The sequence below is a fragment of the Pongo abelii genome, chromosome 1 (assembly GCF_028885655.2).
Source record: "Pongo abelii isolate AG06213 chromosome 1, NHGRI_mPonAbe1-v2.0_pri, whole genome shotgun sequence".
Lineage (NCBI taxonomy): Eukaryota > Metazoa > Chordata > Mammalia > Primates > Hominidae > Pongo > Pongo abelii.
Window position 1 is genome coordinate 188,005,252 of NC_071985.2, and position 16,757 is coordinate 188,022,008.

Here is a 16,757-nt window from a genome sequence, read left to right on the forward strand (position 1 = left end):
TGGCTCTGACCTGGCACTCTGCGGGGCCAGGGCAGACATAGCAGCAAAGGCCATGGGGTCACAGAGAGAGACTGCAGAAGGCTCGGGAGTAACAGGCGTAATGGGGCTATTCTTCCCTAGGCCTGAACACTGGGAAGGCACTGGCAGGGCCCCGGTTTTGATGGTGGATTTTTGGGGTAGGGGCCTTGGTAATAGGGCTCTGTGAGTGCTGGGGCAGAATGGGCTATCTTGACCCTTCATAGTCAGTGTCCCAAGTGGACAATCCTGGAGCCTCCAGGTCTTTGGTCCAGCGGCGGGTGTTTCCACTCAAGGGCCACAGGTACAGACAGGGGGAGCAGAAACATCCCCCCCCGACCTTTCACTTCCCACCTGCTCCCGAGGGAGAGAGTAAGGTTTCTGGGGGTAAGTGGGGGCTATCTGAAAGAAAAGGGTGATTTTGGCTGGGGCTCGGTGCCCTACAAGAGCCCTGTGCTTGACTTTGATGCAAGACACAGACTGGGCTCTGAAGGGGCAGGCTGGGGGGTAGACGTCGTCATGGATGTTGGGTCTCCCTTCCGGCCGTGGCCCACGTACGACCCCTGTTCCCTTAAAGTCAGGACCTCGCAGAACTTTCGCAAGATGGGTCCTCGGAGCCTGGCCGCCATTGCGCTCCCAAGGGGTGCTGCTGCCGAGGGTAGGCGCGCCAGTCGAGATCAAAGCGGATGGGATGACGCCACTGGAGGGCGCGCGGGGCCGCGGGGCAGGGTGGTGCTCCTGCTGCAGGTTTCAGGCCTCTTCTGCCTTCTACAGCGGTCAGGTCAGCAGAGGCGGAGGCCCGGGCTGTGGATGGCCGAGGAGCCGAACTCATGAAGCCACGTTCCTTCTGCTGCTCTTAACCCAGGCGCGGCGGCTTGCCGACCCGCTCCGCTTACTCCGAAACCGTGAGCCTCAGCCCTTCCCTCTCTCCCCAATCCCAGCGGGCGCCAGCGGACACCCCAGAAACCCAAGCGCTCTCGTTCTTGGTCCCGCCCCCTCTACGTTCCCTCCCCTTTTCCTTCCAGAGGAGGCGGTCCCGGAAGCTCCCGCCGTTCTGGACCCGCCCCCTCCAAGCTCCCGCCCCTTTCCCTTCCCGTGGAGGCGGCCTCGGAAGCTCCCGTCTTTCCGGACCCGCCCCTTCCCCACCCTGCTCCGCCCCCGGCCCCGGCCCCGGCCCCTGCTCCGAGCTCCCTTAGCTCTAAGCTGTTCCGGAAGCTCCCGCCTTTCTGGACACGCCCCTGCCTCCCCCACAGGACTCCGACTCTTTCCCGGCGTGTCGAGCGATTGACATTTTACCGGGGGGTGGCCCAGAAAAACCTCGTAAAGATGGTGACTTTAAAAAATTCTTTTTCGGCTAGGTGCGGTGGCTCACGCCTGTAATCCCAGCGCTTTGGGAGGCCGAGGCGGGCGGATCACTTGAGATCAGGAGTTCGAGACCCGCCTGGCCAACATGGTGAAACCCCGTCTCTACAAAAATACAAAAATTAGCCGGGCGTAGTGGCGCAGGCCTGTGATCCCAGCTACTCGGGAGGCTGAGGTGGGAGGATCGCCCGAGCTGGGGGAGGTTAAGGCTGCAGTGAGCTGTGATCGCGCCACTGCACTCCAGCCTGGGCGACAGGGCAAGACTGTGCCTTAAAAATAAAAAATTGTTTTGGTAAAATACACATAATATTTACCATATGTACTTTTTTTTTTTTTTTTAAATGGAGTGTGGCTCTGTTGCCCAGACTGGAGTGCAGTGGCACACCACTGGGTTCAAGCGATTCTCGTGTCTCAGCCACCCATGTAGCTGGGATTACAGGCGTGCGCCACCACGCTGGGCTAATTTTTGTCTTTTTAGTAGAGATGGGGGTTTCTGCCATGTTGGACAGGCTGGTCTGGAACTCGTGGCCTCAGGTGATCTGCCCACCTTGGCCTCCCAAAGTGCTGGGATTACAGGCTGAGCCACCGTGCCCGGCCCTACCATGATTTTTTTTTTTTTTTTTAAACAGAAGTCTTGCTCTGTCGCCCAGGCAATGGCACGATCTCGGCTCATTGCAACCTCCGCCTCCGGGGTTCAGGTGATTCTCCTGCCTCAGCTTCCAGAATAGCTGGGATTACAGGCACCTGTACCACGCCCAGTTAATTTTTGTATTTTTGGTAGAGGAGTTTCGCCATGTTGGCCAGGCTGGTCTTGAACACTTGACCTCAGTTGATCACCTGCCTCGGCCTCCCAGAGTGCTGGGATTACAGGTGTCAGCCACTGAGCCCAGCCTACCATGGTATTTTTAATGGCCACGTAATACCCTGTTGTGTGGATGTGTTATATTAATTTAACCAGCCCCCTATTGATTAACATTGTAGCTGTTTATAAAATGGTGTAGTAAACATCTTTTCTGTAGGTCTTTGTGCACATGTGGAGTATATTTGTAGGCTGATTTCTTGGAAGTAGAATTGTTGGGGTAAAAGCTATGTGTGTGTTTAATTTATGATTTTACCTATTTACCCTCCCACTGGTGACTTGTTTAGCTACATTTATTCAAATTGTCTGCACTCGCTTTCTCCACCACCTTACCTCCTACTCACTCCACAGCTCATTCTAATTTGGCTTCTCTCTATCACTCCACCTTCAAAGGCTCTAAGGTCACCAATGATCTTCATGTTGTCCTATGGACAATCTTCAGATCTCATTTCACTGCTTCTCAAAAAGACTTCATACAGTTGACCATTCTCTCCTTTGTGAAACATTCTTGTCCCAGCTTTCATAGTGCTACACTCGCCTGGTTTTCCTCTAGCCATGTTGTCTTTCCTCTGCCCACTCTGAAATGTTGGTGCTGCTCAGAGCTTTGGTTACCATCTACATGCAGTTGATCCACACAGTGAAGTCTCCCTTCCTAACCTTTATTCAACTGCTTATTTGTCATCTTGAGTTGAATGTCCCACAGGGACCTCAAATCAATCATACCCAACATTATCCTCCCCCTTCTCATGCTCCCATCTCAGTAGCTGTTCCACTGCTCTCCTAGCCAGAAACCTGCAGGTCTGGCTATTTGAATGTCCCTATTCCTCAATCTGCACCTCTAGTCAATCACCATGGCCCTGCCCTTTCTATTTCCATAATCTCTTTCCCTTTTTTTTTTCTTTTGAGACAGTTCTCGCTGTCTTGCCCAGGCTGGAGTGCAGTGGTGCAATCATGCCTCACTGCAACCTTCAGCCTCTCCAGCTGTAAGTGATCCTCCTGCCTTAGCCTCCCGAGAAGCTGGGACCACAGACACACCACCATGCCTGGCTAATTTTCCAATATTTATTTATTTATTTTTTGAGATGGAGTCTCGCTCTGTTTCCTTTATTTATTTATTTATTTATTTTTTGAGATGGAGTCTCGCTCTGTCACCCAGGCTGGAGTGCAGTGGCGCGATCTCAGCTCACTGCAAGCTCCGCCTCCCGGGTTCCAGCCATTCTCCTGCCTCAGCCTCCCCAGTAGCTGGGACTACAGGCGCCTGCCACCATGCCCGGCTAATTTTTTGTATTTTTAGTAGAGACGGGGTTTCACTGTGTTAGCCAGGATGGTCTCAATCTCCTGACTTCGTGATCTGCCCGCCTCGGCCTTCCAAAGTGCTGGGTACAGGCGTGAGCCACTGCACCGGGCCAATTTTCTATTATTTCTATTATTTCTTACCAACGGTCACTTTTATACTTTTCTTTTCCTCCTCTTGTCCCCATCACCTTCTGTACCACCTGGACACTGCAATGATATTCTAATTGCCTCTCTGGCTTTAGGCTTGCTACTCTTTTTTTTTTTTTTTTTTTTGAGGCAGGGTCTCACTTTATCCCCCAGCTGGAGTGCCCTGGCGTGATCTCAGTTCATTGTGGCCTTGACCCCCCGGGTTGAAGTGGTAGGCTTGCTACTCTTTAAACCAGCCTCCACCCTGTAGCCAGAGTTAACTTTGAGAAATGCAGATCTAATTATGTTACTATCCTGGTTTTTAAAACCTTTCAATAAGTTCTGATTACTCTTAGGGTAAAGGCAGAAACTTTTTCCATGGTTGATTAGGCTCAGACAAACTCTCCAGCCTTTTTTGGTTACCGCTGTCCCCTTCCCCATGCCGTAATTTGTTTCTTGAAGGTTTTCTGTTCCTTTGCACTCAGGGCTTTTTTCTTTGCTGTTTTCTCCATCCTGGAATGCTCTTTCTTTCCCTCCCACCTTAACCTCGCTAACACTTTTTCAATCACCAGGCCTCAGCATAAATTTCACTTGCCTGCGGATGCCTTCCAGGACCCCCAAGACTTATGCCCAGTGTTGAGAGCACAATAAATATATGAATATGTTTATTCACATTACATATAATATATGAACCACAATAAATGTATGAACGAACCACTTGTGGGCTAAGTGGATGATTCCTAGGCTGCAGTTTTTTCACATGACCTGTAGATGTCATCATTGGCCTCAGCTTAACTCAGTCTAGGCTGAGTGGTCCCCAGCCTGGTGTGTTCATCCGGCAGGTTGGAAAGGTTGTCGAAAGGCCCAGCTTCTTTCCACAGGTCTGATACCTTTCCATCTGTCCTGGCCAGCTGCCTTGATAGGATGACCAACCATCTCAGTTTTCCCAGGACTGAACTTTCAGTGTTCCAAGGACAAGGAATTTTCAGTGCTAAAGCTGGGATAATCCCAGGCAGTTGGGAGAGTTGGTCACCCAACCACAGTCAGAAGAGCCAAAACTCCCATATCTGACCTGGAGCAAGGTCTAGGCCCAGCAAGAGGGCTTAGCTTCAACCCAGCCAAACCCCTCACAGCAACATCTGTGGTGGGCAGACCCTGCATGCAGCCTGGTGATTATAAGAATTAAGAGAGAAACAGTATTTACACTGTAAATAAATATAAAGAGACTCACCTTTGTCAGGCAATCGCTACCATTTAGTGAGCCGCACTGGGTATAACACACTTGTTATAGAAACATATTGTTTCTAATCCTTATAGAAATCCTAAGAGTACAGATTACTCCCCTTTTAGAAATGAGAAAACTGAGACTCAGAGATTAAGTGACCAGCCCAAGTCACACAGGTGTTAAGTGGTGAAATTCAAACCCATGTCTGTTCAATCACAGAGCTCCTGCAATTTTCCCTGAACCTGCAGCCTGGCCATTTTTCTGCTGCTCTAATCTTCATTTGAGAACCCAGGGATATGAATGGGAAGCAAGAGGCAGGTGTGGGTGGAAGGGATTGAGGAAGGGGGCATGTGATCAGGGCTTGGGGAAGGGGATGGGCACATGGCATTGACAGCTTGCTTGTCCTTTCATGAGTGGGCTCTGCCACCTTGAGCTAAATGTAGACATAGCCTGGGGACATCCAGGGAGGCTCCTTCATGGGCCCTTATTCTGACACCAAGTTGGGTCCTAATTGAGGAGCCAGGGCTATGTTTCCCAGAGTCCAGGATGGACCTAGCCGACTCTCATATGATTGCAAAGGGATGTCTGGACATGGGAGAGCACGGGAGTTAGCCATAAACTGGAGGGACAAGTGCTGGGTAGGGGCTGTGACCAGGGTCATGCTCAGTGAATGGTTGCAGTTAATTGTATAGCCAGGCTTCTCTCCTTCCCAGGGACATAGTAAGGCTGAATTTTATTTTGCCCAGGCAGTCACTTAGGAATTGAGCTGCTTTTGAATATTGAACAAAAGTTGCTTTTGTACAGGTATGGACCAAGGCCTGACTGTGATGGGCAGTGGCCTGGCAGCCAGATGTCCCCTCCACAGGAGGTGTAATAAGCCAGACTCTGGGATTCCTTCATATTAAAAAACAAAATACAAACATCCTTCAGGAATCTTAAGTTCCCTGGCAGGGAGCTGCTATTCAAATGCAGTGGGCTTTAGGCTGTGCAGTTTCACTGCATTTCCTTGACTCTGTCCAGGAGTCTTAGGGTACAAAAATCTGCCAAGGCCACCTTGGCCCCAGACCTACCCAGCCCCTGTGTCTGGTGTGACCCGTTGCCCTGTGGTGTGGCCAATTTCTGCCCTGTGGCTCCACTCAGCTAGCCACATCATCGGACAGGTGGAGCTTGAGCAAGTCCTCATCAGAGCTGGGGCAGGTCTCTGTCCTTCCACAGCTGGCCTTCCGTCTTTTACCAGAGAACTGGGCCTTGCACATTCTAGGGCAGGCTGAGAGCATAATGCAGGGCTGGAGTGGACAGAAACGATTGATGAAGCTGCCTTGTACTCGGGACTCCTCTGTCCTTCATTCTGAAAACACCTAGTGTGTTCCAACTGTGACTAAAGGGAAGAGGGAACTGTGAGACAGTCATCAACAATGTACCCTTACACTGACCTGGGGCTTCTTGCCAGAAGCTCATGGTGCAGTGGAAAGCACAGGACTTTATAGTCAGATAGAACTGGGTTCTGCGATTTTCTTGGTGGGTGACCTTGGGAAAGTTACTCAACCTCTCTGAGTCTTGGGTTCCTCAACTGTTAAATAGGAATAATAATATCTATGTCACAAGTTTGTTTTGAGGTCCAAATTTGCTGATCAATGTCTATAAAAATGTATATAAAAATAGAATATTCATTGAGTGCTTATTATGTGGCAGGCCATGTTGAAGTGCTTTCTAAGCATGGTGTGAACTCGTATACCCTATGAGCTGTGGACTTTCATTATCTGTGCTTTACAGATGCAAAGATTGAGAAAGGAGAGCTTGAGTAACTTGCCCGAGGTCACGGAGTTAGTAAATAGCAGAGCCAGGATTTGGACCCAAGCACTTAGGCTCTAGCTCACACATACTTAGCTACCAAGCCACGGTGCCATATGGAGTAGGGCTGAATAAAGACTAGCTATTATGATCATTGTAATTTAGCATTAAGTGCTTTTTATATCCATGGTGCTAAGTGTTAATTATTAGCATATTTGGATGCAACGTTTATCCTTTTTGTTCCTATTTTTTCACAGCCATGGCAACAAAGGGCCTTGTGCTCACTCTAGCAGAGCATCCTGCCTTTGTCTCTGATCCAGCCTGGTGCGTCAGTCTTTGCAAACAAAAGATGTGACCACCCGGCCGCCTATCCCTGCCCCCACCAAAGCAGTAATGGAAGCTGAGGCCTCTCCAATTGAGCCGAGCCAGGAGAGCAGCAGACAGGTACAGATCAGCAGGCCAGGAACAGGGCTCACAAAAGAGAGGTCGTGCTTAATAAACCTGATTAATTTCTTGGAGCGGCAACAATGCCAAGTGGACAGAGGTGAAATGAGGGACAGTAACTCATCCTATTCCGAGGCACAGAAGCACAGCTAAAATCAACAGAGATTTTGTGGAGCTGCTGCTGGGGCCTGAAAGGGTCTGGTGGGGCTCAGTTCTGGGGGAAGATGGATGGAAACTCAGTGAGGGTAAGAGGTACCTCTGAGCAGGGACAGAACACAGGCTGCCCAAGCTACCTGATTGAAATGTAAAGCTGACTAAGATGCTTTCCTGCTTAAATCCCATCCATTGGCCTCCCACCACCTAAATATGATAATCATATGGACAATAATAACTGTAGTTATTTCATATTTACTATGTATAGGGTGCTTTACAGAGGAAGAAACTGAGCCATAGAGCTTAAGTAACCTGCCCAAAGTCACACAGTTATTAATACACAACTGGGACTTCAATCCAGTTTACTGTCACAGGCTGACCCAACTACACTTCAGGTCCATCTGTAACTGTATTTGATGGTGGTCTCTTCCATCAGACAGGAAGCCCTTCTGCAGCAGGAGCCATAACTGATTCAGTCTCTGCCTCTGTAGCCTTCCAGTTGAGCTGGATTTCCAGCTCAACTGAAGCTCCTAGGTCCTCTGTGCTTCTCCCTCTGAACACTCTCTGGGTGAGCTCATCCATGCTTTCAGCTTCAATTCCCACCTCCCGGAGAAAGACTTCTAGAGAAGGCATAGGGTTGACTCCCTAAGCACTCTTCCACTCCGCATGATTGATCTTAGCCCATCACATTCATTCCATCCTTCTTGCCAGTAGTTGGTTTAGGAATGAAGATATGCTCCAGCCCTGCTCAGTGAGATGAAAGGGACCATCTTAGTCAGTTCAGGTTGCTATAACAGAATACCATAGACTGGATGGTTCAAACAATACACATGTATTTCTTACAGTTCTGGAGGCTGGGAACCAAGATCAAATGATGGGATGATTCGGTGTCTGGTGAGGGCCTGCTTCCTGGTTCATTGACTGTCTTCTTGCTGTGACCTCACTTGGCAGAAAGAGGGCTAGAGAGTTCTCTGGGGGCCGGGCACTGTGGCTCACACCTGTAATACCAACATTTTGGGAGACCAATGCAGGAGGATTACTTGAGGCCAGGAATTCAAGACCAACCTGGGCAACATAGAACCTGTAGTTCCAGCTACTTGGGGGCTGAGGCAAGACCATCAATTGAGGCCAGGATTTCAAGGCTGCAGTGAGCTATGATAGTGCCACTGCACTGCAGCCTGGGTGACAGAGCAAGACCCTGTCTCTAAAAAAATAAAAATAAAATAAGAAGAGACTTCTTTGGGGGTCTCTTTTGTAAGGGCACCAAACACCTAATCACCTGACCTAATCGCCTCCCAAAGGCCCCATCTCCTAATACATACCTTGGGGGTTAGGGTTTCAACATAAGAATGTTGGAGGACACAAACATTTATTCCATAACAAGGATGTTTGCTGAAGGCCTTCTGGGAATGGTTTCCTCACCCCTAGGTGAGAGCGATGTAAACAGAAGTATCTCTTTTTCCTGGGAATGTTGTTAAGTCTGAAGGTGTCCTGGAACTGCTGCAGCTGTTTTGCTAACACCTGAGGATGGAGCCAACAGTAAAGGTGGCAGAGTGGAGAGATGGAAGGAGTCTTTGCCTTTAAGGGCACTCGATCTGCCAACCCTGGAGGCAACACTAACGCTGAATTTCCTCACACAAGGGAAATTAAACATTGTCACTGTTGGAGCCATTGCCAGTGGGTTTCTGTTATAGCAGAAAGCATGTTTATTGTTACAAACAGAGCAGCATTAAGACTTTGTGGGCCCCTTCCTATGTAAACTTTTTTTTTTTTTTTTTTTTTTTTTTGAGACAGAGTCTCACTCTGTTGTCCAGGCTGGAGTGCAGTGGCACGATCTCGGCTTACCACAACCTCCGCCTCCCGGGTTCAAGCGATTCTCCTGCTTCAGCCTCCCGAGTAGCTGGGACTATAGGCACGTGCTACCATGCCTGGCTAATTTTTGTATTTTTAGTAGAGATGGGGTTTCACTATGTTGGCCAGGCTGGTCTCGAACTCCTGACCTCATGATCCACCCGCCTTGGCCTCTCAAAGTGCTGGGATTACAGGTGTGAGCCACTGCGCCCGGCCTGTAAACTTTTTTTAACATTATGTTTTATGACTGCATTAGCACAAAGATAAATTATATTAATATTATTTATTAAAACATCTTCTTTGCCAGGCGCAGTCAAGCCTGTGGTCCCAGCTACTTGGGAGGCTGAGGCAGGAGGGTCACTCAAGCCCAGGAATTCGAGGCTGCAGTGAATTACCATCCAGCCACTGCACCCCAGCCTGGACAACAGAGTGACCCTGTCTCTTAAACAGGCTGGGTGCGGTGGCTTACACTGTAATCTCAGCACTTTGGGAGGCCGAGGCAGGTAGATCACTTGAGGTCAGAAGTTCGAGACCAGCCTGGCCAACATGGTGAAACCCCGTCTCTACTAAAAATACAAAAATTAGCTGGGTGTGATGGTGTGCACCTGTAATTCCAGCTACTCGGGAGGCTCAGGCAGGAGAATTGCTTGAATCCAGGAGGCGGAGATTACAGTGAGCCAAGATCACGCCACTGCACTCCAGCCTGGGTGACAGAGCGAGACTCTATCTCAAAAACAAACAAACAAACCAAAAAACCTTTGACTTAAAAGTTTGTTTTTTCTTCTGATTTAAAGGGAATTGTATTAGGGTGTTCTTGCACTGCTAGAAAGAAATTCCTCCAGCCTAGGCAACATAGAGAAACCTCATCTCTACCAAAAATTACAGAAAAATTAAAAATTAGCCAGTTGTGGTGGTGTGTGCCTGCAGTCTTAGCTACTGGGGAGGCTGAGATGGGAAGATTGCTTGAACACAGGAGGCGGAGGTTGCAGTGAGCCAAGATTGTTCCACTGTACTCCAGCCTGGGCGACAGAGCGAAATCCTGTCAAAAAAAAAAAAAAAAAAAAAGAAGAAGAAGAAAGAGAGAGAGGGAGAGAGAGAGAGAGGGAGAGAGACAGAGAGAGAGAGAGAGAGAGAAAGAAAAGAAAGAAAGAAAGAAAGAAAGAAAAGAAAAGAAAGAGAGAGAAATACCTGAGACTGGGTAATTTGTAAGAAAGGAGTTTTAGCTGGGCATGGTGGCTCATGCCTGTAATCCTAGTACTTTTGGAGGCTGAGGCAAAAGGATCACTTGAGCCCAGGAGTTTGAGACCAGCTTGGGCAACATGGCAAGATCCCGTCTCAATTATTTAAAAAAATGAAAAAGAAAAACAAAGAAAAGAGGTTGAATTGGCTCATGGTTCTGCAGGCTGTACAGGAAGCATAGTGGTATCTGCTTCTGGGGAGACCTCGGGAAGCTTCCAGTCATGGTGGAAGGTGAAGGGAGAGCAGGCCCATCACATGGTAAAAGCAGGAGCAAGAGGGCAGGGCGGGGCGGGGGAGGTGCCACACACTTTTAAATGACCAGATCTTGCAAGAACTCACTCACTATTGTGAGGACAGCACCAAGAGGATGGTACCAAACCATTCATGAGAAGTTCACCCCCATGATTCAATCACCTGCCACCAGGTCCCACCTCTAACACTGGGGATTACAATTTGACATGAGATTTGGGTGGGGACAAACACCCAAACCATATCAGGAATTACAGCATTTTTGTCAGCCCTAAAAGTGCTGGGGCACTCATGTCTCTACTGTGCTTAGCAGTTGGGCTGGTCCTGGTTACAGCTCCCAAATATGTACCTCCGGCCTACACCTCTGTTTTGACCTTCGAGTTCCCATGTCCACTGTCTTTTGGATAGTTCCCCTTTGGTGTCTTACTCAAATCCAATATGTCTCAAGATGAACACAGTTTCCCCCAAATCTTTTCTTTGCCCAGCATCCCCTATCTGAGTGAAATATGTACCATCCAGCTAGTTGCACCAGCCAGAAACCTGGACCTCAACCTCTCCCTCACCCTGTAGCCGTATCCAATCACCAAATGCTGCCAGTTTTCTCTCTTACATGGCTCTTGAAAGCATCCACTTCTTTCCATTTTCACTTCTGTCTCTACTGCTGTTGTCCTAATCCACGTTACCAGCGTCTCTTGTTTGGATTCCCACCATGGACAGTAATGGTCTCCCTGCATTTCACTTGCCCTGCAATCATTTATCTACACTGTCCCAGAAGAATCTTTTCCAACTGCTTAAAACCCACTGATGACTTTACTTCATTATTTCTCTGTTTAAATCCAGCTGATGGCTTCCTGTTGCTCTTATAACAGAGATCCAAAACTTCAAGGAGGCCTCCAAGGCCTTGTCTAGCCTGGCCTCTGCCCCTCTTGCTCTGCTCTCTTACCCTGCTTCAGCTACATGATCTTCTCTCAAACACACAGGCTCTCTCCTGGTGCAGGACCTTTGCACATGATACACATCTTAGTCCGTTTGGGCTGCTATAACAAAATACCATAGACTGGGTAGCTTATAGAACAAAAGAGCTTTATTTCTCACAGTTCTAGAGGCTGGGAACTCCAATATCAGGGTGCTGGCAAATTTGGTGTCTGGTGAGGGCCCTCTTCCTGTTCACAGATGGCGCCTTTTTGCTGTGTCCTCACATGCTGGGAGGGCAAACAAGCTCCCTTGAGCTTCTTTAATATGAGCACTAATCCCATTCATGAGGAACCCTCATGATCTAATCTCTCCCAAAGCCCCCACCCCCCAATACTTTTCACCTTGGCAGTTAAAATTTTAACATATGAAACTTAAGGGACACAAACATTCAGACCATAGCAATATTCTTCTATTTTCTATTCCTTCAGCTCAAAGCTTCTCAAGGAAGCTTTCTCTAGTCTAGGTCAAGTATCACTATGTGGCATTAGACAAGTTTCTTTTATTTATTTATTTATGTATTTAATGAGACAGGGACCTTCCTCTGTCGCTTAGGCTGGAGCGCAATGATGTGATTGTGACTCACTTCAGCCTTGAACTCCTGGGCTCAAGTGATACTCCTGCCTTGGCCTCCCAAGGTGTTGGGAATACAGGTGTGAGCCACTGTGCCTGGCATAGGGAAGTTTCTTTACTGTGTGGTGCCTTCATTTTCTCATCTATAAAACGAAGATATAATAATGCCGAACTCACAGGTTTGTTGTGAGGATTAAATAGAATGTCACATGGGAACTGCTGTGAGCGCAGCTGGTGCAGTGCCTGCTTGCCTAGTTGTCCTGGCCCCTGGCTAGCTCTCTAGAGGCAGAAAGTGGTGGAGAGATCCCTCCCAATGAACACTAGCTGGAGATGTTGGGGTGATATAGGTTCTAAAATGTGAGGATTTCAGGGAAGAGCATCTCTACAAGGGCACAGAAGATTTCTGAATTACCTGAGTGAAAGCAAAGAGCTAATTGTGCCAGGGAGTCACTGATGATGCCTGGGGTTGGGCTGGGGTACTCGGAGAAAGAGGTCAAGAGAACTCACAAAGGTCAGGGAGAGAGGGGAGGTGAGTGGGAGTATACCACATTTCTGTCAAATCTCTGAGTAGCCCAGAGCCCTGGAAGGAAGGACCCTGGTTGCCACAGGGTCTCTATGTCAAGCAAACCTGGGCTGTCATCCCTAGCCTGTCATTTATGAGCTGGAGGAGGGGGAAAGTCATGTCACTTCTCTGTGTTTCAGTTTTCTTACCTATAAAATTGAGCTAATGATTGACTTTGCAGTCAATGGGGCTATAATAGTTTGCTGGGGCTGCCTAATGGCTTGAGCTGAGACGTTGGTCTTCTCTGGCCCTTAGACTGGGACTTTCACCATCAGTGCTTCTGGTTCTCAGGCCTTTGGACTAAAGCTGAAATCTACATCACTGGCTTTCCTGGGTCTCCAGCCTGCAGATAACAGATCATGGGACTTCACAGCCTCCATAACTGTATGAGCCATTTCCTTATAATAAATCTCATTGTACTCTCTCTCTCTCTCTATATATATATATCTGTATATATATACATATACACACACACACATTCACACACTATGCCAGGCCGTGTTTTGTTTCTTCTGATCTACAGACGATTAATTGCCTATCTAATACTGATTTTTTCCCTTCTTAGTTAGGGAAAATTTACTGGCCACATGTCTAGAGGAAAAATTTTACATCCTAACCTCTCTTTTAGATAGGGTGGCCAATGAGCTATAAGCAGTAGGGCTTCCAGAGAAGCCCTTTAACTTTAATTCTCTTACTTTCATCTTCCTGCCCAGAACTATGATATGATGGCTGGAGTGCCAGTAGCCACATTTTAACCTTGAAGATAGAAGCTGCTTAAAGAATGGTGAAGCACAAAAATAGAATCCTAGGTGACTTTCTAGAGCATACCAGTCTTAGTCTGCCTGCCTCTGGAATTCTCTTATGTGCAAGAATAAATTTGTGCAAGCCATCCTAATTAGATCTCTGTTACTACTCACCAATTACAATCCCTAATAAATAAACATGTCCCCGCCTTTCTGCCGACTCAGCCTAGAGTTCCAGGAACTTTTTTTTTTTTTTTTTTTGAGACAGAGTCTTGCTCTGTCATCCAGGCTGGAGTGGAGTTTGCAATCTTGGCTCACCGCAACCTCTGCCTCCTGGGTTCAAGCAATTCTCGTGCCTCAGCCTCCCGAGTAGCTGGGATTACAGGCGTGCACCACCACGCCCGGCTAATTTTTGTGTTTTTAGTAGAGACGGGTTTCACTATGTTGGCCAGGCTGGTCTCAGACTCCTGACCTCAGGTAATCTGCAGGCCTTGGCCTCCCAAAGTGCTGGGATTATAGGTGTGAGCCACCACACCTGGCCTCTAGGAATTTAAGTGGGCATTTCTATGAACATCCAATCATTCCTGAAGAAAAAAGGTGCTTATTATACCATATGGTGTAAGAACAAAGATCACTTTCTTTTTTTTTTTATGGAGTCATATATATCTATATGTCTATGTCTATACACACATATTTTTGTCTGATTTCTTTTTCTTTATTATTATTATACCTTAAGTTTTAGGGTACATGTGCACAATGTGCAGGTTTGTTACCTATGTATACATGTGCCATGTTGGTGTGCTGCACCCATTAACTTGTCATTTAGCATTAGGTATATCTCCTAATGCTATCTCTCCCCCTTCCCGTCACCCCACAATAGTTCCCAGAGTGTGATGTTCCCCTTCCTGTGTCCATGTGTTCTCATTGTTCAATTCCACCTATGAGTGAAAACATGCGGTTTTGTTTTTTTGTCCTTGCGATAGTTTGCTGAGAATGATGGTTTCCAGCTTCATCCATGTCCCTACAAAGGACATGAACTCATCATTTTTTATGGCTGCATAGTATTCCATGGTGTATATGTACCACATTTTCTTCATCCAGTCTATCATTGTTGGACATTTGGGTTGGTTCCAAGTCTTTGCTATTGTGAATAGTGCCGCAATAAACATACGTGTGCAGGTGTCTTTATAGCAGCATGATTTATAATCCTCTGGGTATGTACCCAGTAATGGGATGGCTGGGTCAAAGGGTATTTCTAGTTCTAGATCCCTGAGGAATCGCCACACCGACTTCCACAATGGTTGAACTAGTTTACAGTCCCACCAACAGTATAAAAGTGTTCCTATTTCTCCACATCCTCTCCAGCACCTGTTGTTTCCTGACTTTTTAAAGATTGCCATTCTAACTGGTGTGAGATGGTATCTCATTGTGGTTTTGATTTGCATTTCTCTGATGGCCAGTGATGATGAGCAATTTTTCATGTGTTTTTTGGCTGCATAAATGTCTTCTTTTGAGAAGTGTCTGTCTGTTCATATCCTTTGCCCACTTTTTGATGGGGTTGTTTTCTTGTAAATTTGCTTGAGTTCATTGTAGATTCTGGATATTAGCCCTTTGTCAGATGAGTAGGTTGCAAAAATTTTCTCCCATTCTGTAGGTACCTGTTCACTCTGATGGTGGTTTCTTTTGTTGTGCAGAAGCTCTTTAGTTTAATTAGATCCCATTTGTCAATTTTGGCTTTTGTTGCCATTGCTTTTGGTGTTTTAGACATGAAGTCCTTACCCATGCCTATGTCCTGAATGTATTGCCTAGGTTTTCTTCTAGGGTTTTTATGGTTTTAGGTCTAACATTTAAGTCTTTAATCCATCTTGAATTAATTTTTGTATAAGGTGTAAGGAAGGGATCCAGTTTCAGCTTTCTACATATGGCTAGCCAGTTTTCCCAGCACCATTTATTAAATAGGGAATCCTTTCCCCATTGCTTGTTTTTCTCAGGTTTGTCAAAGATCAGATAGTTGTAGACATGCGGCATTATTTCTGAGGCCTCTGTTCTGTTCCATTGGTCTATATCTCTGTTTTGGTACCAGTGCCACCCTGTTTTGGTTACTGTAGCCTTGTAGTATAGTTTGAAGTCAGGTAGCGTGATGCCTCCAGCTTTGTTCTTTTGGCTTAGGATTGACTTGGCAATGCGGGCTCTTTTTTGGTTCCATATGAACTTTAAAGTAGTTTTTTCCAATTCTGTGAAGAAAGTCATTGATAGCTTGATGGGGATGGCATTGAATCTATAAATTACCTTGGGCAGTATGGCCATTTTCACGATATTGATTCTTCCTACCCATGAGCATGGAATGTTCTTCCATTTGTTTGTATCCTCTTTTATTTCATTGAGCAGTGGTTTGTAGTTCTCCTTGAAGAGGTCCTTCACATCCCTTGTGAGTTGGATTCCTAGGTATTTTATTCTCTTTGAAGCAATTGTGAATGAGAATTCACTCATGATTTGGCTCTCCGTTTGTCTGTTATTGGTGTATAAGAATGCTTGTGATCTTTGCACATTGATTTTGTATCTTGAGACTTTGCTGAAGTTGCCTCTCAGCTGAAGGAGATTTTGGGCTGAGACAATGGAGTTTTCTAGATATACAATCATGTCATCCGCAAACAGGGACAATTTGACTTCCTCTTTTCCTAATTGAATGCCCTTTATTTCCTTCTCCTGCCTAATTGCCCTGGTCAGAACTTCCAACACTATGTTGAATAGGAGTGGTGAGAGAGGGCATCCCTGTCTTGTGCCAGTTTTCAAAGGGAATGCTTCCAGTTTTTGTCCATTGAGTGTGATATTGGCTGTGGGTTTGTCATAGATAGCTCTTATTATTTTGAGATATGTCCCATCAATACCTAATTTATTGAGAGTTTTTAGCATGAAGCGTTGTTGAATTTTGTCAAAGGCCTTTTCTGCATCTATTGAGATAATCACGTGGTTTTTGTCGTTGGTTCTGTTTATATGCTGGATGACGTTTATTGATTTGCATATGGTGAACCAGCCTTGCATCCCAGGGATGAAGCCCACTTGATCATGGTGGATAAGCTTTTTGATATGCTGCTGGATTCGGTTTGCCAGTATTTTATTGAGGATTTTTGCATCAATGTTCATCAGGGATATTGGTCTAAAATTCTCTTTTTTTGTTGTGTCTCTGCCAGGCTTTGGTATCAGCATGATGCTGTCCTCATAAAATGAGTTAGGGAGGATTCCCTCTTCTTCTATTGATTGGAATAGTTTCAAAAGGAATGATACCAGCTCCTCCTT

General features: G+C 46.7%; 1 protein-coding gene across 1 annotated transcript in view; it reads left to right on the top strand.

Moving 5' to 3' along the window:
• Nucleotides 1-667: 667 nt before the first annotated feature.
• The window catches only part of ZSWIM5 (zinc finger SWIM-type containing 5), a 281,205-nt gene continuing 265,115 nt past the window's right edge, over nucleotides 668-16,757 (top strand). The window contains exon 1 of the mRNA XM_054535682.1: nucleotides 668-920. Within this exon, the coding sequence (XP_054391657.1) occupies nucleotides 707-920 (214 nt within the window). The 5' untranslated portion in view covers nucleotides 668-706. The remainder of the gene's footprint in view (nucleotides 921-16,757) is intronic.